At 35.7% G+C, this 7,725-nt stretch overlaps 1 protein-coding gene across 1 annotated transcript in view; it reads left to right on the forward strand.

The window, feature by feature from the left end:
- The window catches only part of LOC107663732 (CUB and sushi domain-containing protein 2-like), a gene marked incomplete at its 5' end in the record, with an annotated part of 209,927 nt that overhangs the window by 102,373 nt on the left and 99,829 nt on the right, over positions 1-7,725 (forward strand). The window contains 6 exons of the mRNA XM_016454031.1: positions 894-1,109; positions 1,198-1,386; positions 2,536-2,705; positions 2,799-2,955; positions 3,104-3,295; positions 6,710-6,836. Of these exons, the coding sequence (XP_016309517.1) occupies positions 894-1,109; positions 1,198-1,386; positions 2,536-2,705; positions 2,799-2,955; positions 3,104-3,295; positions 6,710-6,836 (1,051 nt within the window). The remainder of the gene's footprint in view (positions 1-893; positions 1,110-1,197; positions 1,387-2,535; positions 2,706-2,798; positions 2,956-3,103; positions 3,296-6,709; positions 6,837-7,725) is intronic.

Raw genomic sequence — 7,725 nt, forward strand, 5'->3', positions numbered from 1 at the left:
CACTTTGCACTGTTAGTGTTTACATGGTGTGGCATTGTTTGTGCCTTTTGTCTGTTGTGATAAAATTTTAGGACCAGTTGTTGAAAAAGTTTAATCTGGATCAGAATGATCTGGATTTGGAAATCCCATGTTTTGCTATCCAGGATAACCCGTCTTACTTTTGTGCCAGTTTTTCAGAGCAAAATTGGATTGAATCACCCTGATCCAGATACCTACCTTTTCAGATTTCCAAATCTGGATTACTAGTGCTCTATGTAGCCCTTAAAGAAACATGGTAATGGAAAAATGAGAGATGAGGGGAAAAAATGCCTATGTTTTGCAATGCATTTACAAAAATAATTCTGACTGGTCCATCTCTGATGATTCTGCCAATGTAGTTTACAATCAGTGATAAAAAAAACCCTTTAAATTAAATATAATATTTTTGTTTGATATTGACAGCTTTATGGGGATTTGGAGATACATTACATGTTAAAATGTTTTATTTTTTGGACCAGTTTTAAAGTTTTATTACATTTTTGTTCCTAAAATCCATCCTTCTGCTGGGATCAGAATACTCCATTTTTTGGGGGGGTCAAAAGTATCCAAATCTTACTACAACGTTTTGAACAACACAAAGTGAGGATTTAATCCAGATCAAAATCAAGATTGGATTTTGTGATCTAATCTGAATTCAGAATCCTTTTTTTTTTTTTTGCTTTTGAACAACACATGTCGAGATTTGATCCATTCCAATGGCCAAAATCCGATCAGATAACTGGCCCCAGAAATACGGGTAAATCTGACGGTTCGACATACGTTTTCCTGCAGTTTTATGTGATTGAAGCCTTTGTGAACTTATAAACAGTTGATCTATATATCCAGTGTTTTTCTCCACCTCTCAATCTCCGCAGGTGTCCAGTTTACCTTTCACACTTTTCACTTGGAGAGTCCACACGACCACCTTTTAGTCACAGAAAATGGAAGTTTCTCTCAACCCCTGTGGAGATTGACCGGGTCTACACTGCCGCCCCCTCTCAGCGCTGGACTTTTTGGCAACTACACCGCTCAGATCCGTTTCCTCTCTGACTTCTCTGTGTCCTATGAGGGCTTTAACATCACTTTCTCAGGTAGAGACCTTTGCACAGCAGCTTAAACTGCATGACATTTATAACAGAAGAAGCTACAAAATATCAATCCTTCTTCTGTTCCCCTCAGAATACGATCTGGAGCCTTGCGAAGATCCCGGCGTCCCCCCCTTCAGCACTCGTAAGGGGCTGCAGTTCGGGGTGGGGGACGCGCTAATCTTTTCCTGTTTTCCGGGATACCGTCTCGAGGGGCCTGCGAGGGTGGTGTGTCTAGGGGGGCGTCGGCGGGTTTGGAGTTCCCCTCTGCCAAGGTGTGTTGGTAGGTGGTCACATGCTTTTCATTTTGCTTTGTTCGCAAATTATACAACATATTTCCCCTCGTGTGCTCAGACATGCACACACACACACACACACATGCTGAAACTTCATATCTCAAAGTAAAAGACTAAAGTAAAAGACTAAAGCAGCACCATTTTTAGGAGTTCTGCTCAAATGTTCAAAAAAGAAAAAGGTTATGACTCACCATCTGAAAATAAAACCACAGCACCAGCCCTAAATTTAGTCTAATGCTTAATCAGCATTAATGTAATGGTAGATATCAGCATACAAGTATCTTGGAGACCAGACTTCTTCAATTTAATTCCTGCTGGAATGGCTTAGATGTTACAATTAGAATGTAATTTCTTAACATTATGATTTTGACATTCCGGTTGAAGCAAGTAATTAGGTATTATGTATTTCTGCAGCATTATCTGGCTTATCCTTGCTTCATATTTGTTTACCGCTCTTGTGAAACTAGCTCAGCTCATATGTAAATATATGTTTATGATTTTGTGTCAACGTCCTTGTATTTAAACTTATTTAAATAAATAGCATATGGTTTACTTCACTTAAGATCTGTTGGGTATGACAGTTATTTCTTCCAAAAACATCATCCAGAAAACACCCAATATTTTTCTTTTTAATGTTATTTAAGAAAAATTGTTATTACAAGGGATGCATGATATATCAGTTATTGACTGATATTGGAGATTTTATTTATTTATTTATCAGGGTATTTAATATTGCTTACTCATTAACCCTTTTTCACATTTAGATTGCCTTTGCTCTCACTTAAAATTAATCTTTAAATACACTAAACTAGTAAAACTGTTCATTGTAATATTTAGAAAATCTTAAAATGTGATGCCTAAATTCACTTGTAGCATTTAAAACAATTGATGTATCAGTTATAATCCGTAATATCACAATAATTATTAACTTACAGGTAAAAGTAGCTATAGATTTAAATTTAATTTGTGTGGTTCAATATCCGAGCAAAATTTGGCAGAGAAATTGACTTGCACTCATTCACAAACACACACCACCCCCTGACTGCCAGCATGAGTGTATAAGTGTGCTTGTGTTTATACTGAGATCATGGGTCGTTTGTCAGAGGTCATCTGACTTCTTACCTCCCTTGCTGCAGCTGAATGTGGATCGTCTGTAACCGGGAAACAAGGAGTTTTACTCTCTCCCAACTACCCTGGTTACTACGGCAACAACCATGAGTGCATCTACTCCATCCAAACCCAAACCGGTAAAGGGATCCAGCTCAGAGTGCGGGATTTCCGGCTGGAGGAGGACGACTTGCTTAAGGTCTTTGTGACTTAGTGTGCATTCGTACTTATGTGTAATGTTGGTTTGTAAATTATATGATGACTGTATGTGACTGTTTTGTGTGTGTTTCAGGTGTATGATGGTAGCAGTAACAATGCCAGACTGCTGGGCACCTTCACAGGCAGAGAGATGATGGATGTCACTCTAAACAGCACATCCAGCACCATGTGGCTGGAGTTCATTAGCAACAGTGATAATACCAGCAAAGGCTTCGAGCTGCACTTCACCAGTGAGTAGCACACTGACACCTTGCAGCCATTACACAGCAGTATCTGTGTACACATAAATAGATGGATAGATAGATGGATGGATACCTATGTACCAAGCACAGGAGAGGTTTTGAAGGACACACTCTTTTTTTCCCTGTCTTATTGCAGGTTTTGAGTTGGTGAAGTGTGAGGACCCAGGTGTGCCTCAGTTCGGTTTTAAACAGGAGGACAAAGGTCACTTCGCAGGCAGCACGGTATCATATAGCTGTGATCCTGGCTACACTTTAAAGGGCCCGGAGGTTTTGACATGTCTCAGAGGGGAGAGGAGAGCATGGGACAGCCCACTCCCAATGTGTGTTGGTAAGACGCTACTGAATACTCAACCTCATTCACACTCACAATTACACACTTCTTTAGGCAGTTACTTTAGGGACAACATTTTTAACTTTGATATGATAACTCGAAATATATTGATATTCAATACCTTGGGGAAAGACTTGCACAACATTAAGGACTTTTTAATTTATTTTTTATTAAAAGATAAATATAGCAAGGCTAGAACGTGACAGTGAGTTATATTTTTACATTAATGAAAACTTACAATGTACACTTTTTATTTAATTTTTTTTTTTTTTTTTTTTTTTTTAAATTTTGGGTTTTTTGTTTTGTTTTTTTTTTTTTTTTTTTTTTATAATAATTTATCATTTTGAGCAGGAGTCCAGGATTGATCGGGAAAACATTTTTTTGCGTTTTTTGTTTTGTTTTGTTTTGTTTTGTTTTGATGGTGTAAGCATTATGGAGCACTATAAACACATGCAATGTCTGTTTCGTTCATACTGGAAGCCGGAGGGTGCCCTTATGCAGAAAGTCCAAATCTGCCTCACAGAAGTAATATAACTTATGGCATATGACAATTAGGGAAATCCTAATTACTGTATTGTATCACAAACTTTAAATCTGCTGCATGGTCTTTGTATGATACACTCTGAGAATGTGCTTCATGAATATGATCCCCCAAGTCAGAGAGGGTTCTATTAATTGGAGTGCTTATGATTTTTTCTTCATGTGTATGTGTCTTCTACCACCCACCCTTATACTCAGCCTGGGTTCTCCTCAATGTGAGTTTATCACAGACCTACTTTTCAAGGCGTTCTGCAATGCTGTTGAATTTTGAATTATGGTGCTTCCCCACCTGAGCCTATGGAGCCTATGGAGACCTTTAGGCAAAATTGAAATGCCCATATACAGAGGAGAAATGGAACTGTAAAGGCATGAGCAAATATTTTTCATCCGCCACAACAGGAAACTAACTAGTGCTCTAGAAAACAGAGGGTGGACAGTGAGAAATGAGAAGTTGGTGAGAATAAGAGAAAAGAGGGAGAGGAAGAGAGAGCAAGAGAGAATGAGAGAGCAAGAAATGTAGTTTTATGACTTACGAAGCAGGTCATATCAGGAGTTGAAGAAGATGGGTTTGTTTTATTGTGATTTATGGCTCTGCTGTCCACTATGGGAACATTCGTCAGAACGAAATTCATATGAGATGACAAAAAAAGCACAAAAAAGTGTGAGAAAGACAGATGAAAAAGAAATAGCTTGCAATATATAAATCTCAACGATAGATAGATAGATAGATAGATAGATAGATAGATAGATACTTTCTCTTTTGCATTCAACAATTCATTTTTCCCTCTGTGCACTATCAAAAGAAAAGATCAAAAGTTTGTCTCCATGTCTATGTTTATACCTTTCAGTATGTGTGACAATGGCTTGAGAGGCTGAAGTGTGCATTTGAACACATTGAACTTGCATGCTGTGACATGTATATCTCACATGACTAAAAGTGCCGGCCACCGTGTAATTTGTGTCATTGCTTGTCCGAGATTCAAGGAGAGATGTGTGGAGGGAAAGTGTCTGGAACAAATGTGTGAAGTGCCCCTCCACTGGCTTGATTGAAGTAAAGTTGAACTTCATAGCTATACTTCAGTACTGTTTTTGGGATGTAGTACTAGATTACTGTTGATCAATACTTGTATTCTTAACATTTTCTACAGAGAGAAAAAAAATACGTTTTATTTCTTACTGTTTAATTTCTTCAAACCTTCAAAGTGTCCAATCGGTCCTTTCATCAGAAAAACAAAAAGCGCTAACAACCCAATCAAAAATCTAACTTTTATTTAAAAGACCCAGTGAAATCCATTTTAATGTAAGATGTAATTGGCCTTAACTATAGTCATTTGTCATTGTGAAGAGATGTTTCATCAGCCACTTTAAGACCTTGAGTCTTTGGCCTAAATCAGTATGTTTTAATTACTGTATAACCATCGTTGAACATAGATGGTCATGACCGAAATGCCAATGTCTAAAATAAAATAAAATAAAATAAAATAAAATAAAATAATAAAATATGAAATAAAATAAAATATGAAATAAAATAAAATAAAATATAAAATAAAATAAAATATTTAAATAATAAAATATAAAATAAAATAAAAAATACAATAAAATAAAAAATTAAATAAATAAATAAATAAAATTAAAAATTAAATAAAATAAAATAATGCATATGATATCAGACAAGTAATAAAGAAAATAAAAAAATAAAATAATTATTAAAAAAAAGGTTGTGGAATATTCAAATTTCAAATTAACATATTTTGTGTGGTCAAGCCAAATTGTTAAAACAGATTACTCATTTGTTTTCATGGAAAGTTTAACATTTGTAAGTAAAACAGTGTATATTTTAGATATATAGACTTAGTTTATCAGGCCCCTCCTCAAAAAAAAAAATAAAATAAAATAAAGGCAGCTTGAATAATTAATAAGTGGGATTTACGCTGTATTCTGTATGCAAACTCATTCGGTTCCAGTCCATGTCTAGAGGGTGTATATGTGTATATACAGTACGAGTTTATGCTGTGTAAGGGCACATGCATTTGACCTCTGGGATGATGATGACGATGGCAGGGGCTGGATATAACACTCTCATGACTTCCTGATCCGTGAAACTGGAACTGTCACACGCTCTGGCCCCAACCTCCTGACAAACAAGTGATTTGTACCCCCACTGCCCACCACCAGCAACACCACCATTTCCCCAGTGTAAGATGGATAGTCATGTCTGGGGCAGGACATATTACCAACACTACCAGTGATATTAGCCAAAGGAAATATGCGCTCCCCAGGGAAGGCTTAATCCTGGAGGTGATATACGGCCATATTATTCTGCTCATCACTCATAAAACTCTGCTCAGTGCTGAATGTATTCTTTTAAAGTGGAAAGTTATTCGCGCCCCTGCCACCTGATGATGCATCACTGCACAGCACACAGTGTACCATCCTTGCTTCATGGATTTAGATACCAATGCAGAATCCCTAACGGAAGCGGACCTGTCACTTAGTTTTTTTTTGTTTTTTTTTTGTAGGTTGTAGGTTTTTAACACCCAGTGTTTTCGTTATTGGCATTCTTTCATATATGTTGTCTTCATTAAAAATGTTATTTCAAAATCTAATTCAAACCAAATAGGCCTTAATTAATGTAAAATGGGACAAAATATATTATATGATATCATATCATATCATATCATATTTAATTTTGTTATATGTATTAATTAAAATTGTACAATAGAATCACTTTAACTATTGGTCTCTGACCTTTGGGCCCAACTGTGTTTGTTTCTTTTTTTTTTTTTTTTTTTTAAGATGTACTGTTTGTGCTGCAGAGTTGTGAGCAGTCATTGAAGGATTGCGCCTTTGTTTATCTCTTTCTTTACCCAGCCGAGTGTGGAGGAACGATTAAAGATGAGCCCGTGGGCCGGATTCTGTCTCCTGGTTACCCAGCTCCTTATGAGCACAACTTGCACTGTGTCTGGACCATTGAGGCTGCACTTGGAAGCACCATCGGGTGGGTATCTACTCTTCCATTACCCCCCTCCCCACCATCTGTCTCTTCATCTTTCTGGTTTGCTTTTGATATCTTCATCTAACCTCTAAATGTAACTTCCATCCAATATCTTCGACTCTGCTGTCGATCCTAAGCTCTAGAAATATCCTTAATTGAGTCATCTCATAAAAGAAATACCATTATAGTACACCTTATATATAGTACCATAGTGGCGGTGTAATCGATATGTTCACCTGGCTAAATGGAGACTTTCCGTTTTTATATACAGCTAGTTAATAACTCATACCTGAACTTTGTGTTTTTACAATTTTAAAAAACTTTATTTACTGTTTTTACAAATGAGGACATACATACTGTGCACTGTATATAATATATATATTTATAATATATAATACTATATATTACAATTAAACAATAATATTAAAACATTTGAACAAATCCGGATTTAAGATAAGGTGGCATCATTTGACCTCTCAGAAGAACCAAGTTCTCGCATTTATTGATTTATTTATTTAGTCATTTAGTAGACGCTTTTATCCAAAGCGACTTACAAATGAGGACAACAGAAGCAATCAATTGTAGTATTAAAACAACTAAAAACAGATCCAAAACTAAAAGCTAAAACTTTATAAATACTACCTATACACATTTTAAAAATAAAGAGATTAAATAAAAGTGACAAATGCATACAACAAAATTTCAAAACTTAACATTTAAATGAAAAACAAAAAAATAAAGCTAAAAACAATTCAAAATATTAAAGAACACAAGGTATAAGAGTATAATAATAATTCTAACATAACACTAAGCCAAACACCAAAAAAACAACTACATATATGTGTATGTACAACCACACACACATACATATATATATATATATATATATATA

This window comes from Sinocyclocheilus anshuiensis, unplaced genomic scaffold (genome assembly GCF_001515605.1).
Source record: "Sinocyclocheilus anshuiensis isolate Anshui unplaced genomic scaffold, SAMN03320099.WGS_v1.1 scaffold231, whole genome shotgun sequence".
NCBI lineage: Eukaryota > Metazoa > Chordata > Actinopteri > Cypriniformes > Cyprinidae > Sinocyclocheilus > Sinocyclocheilus anshuiensis.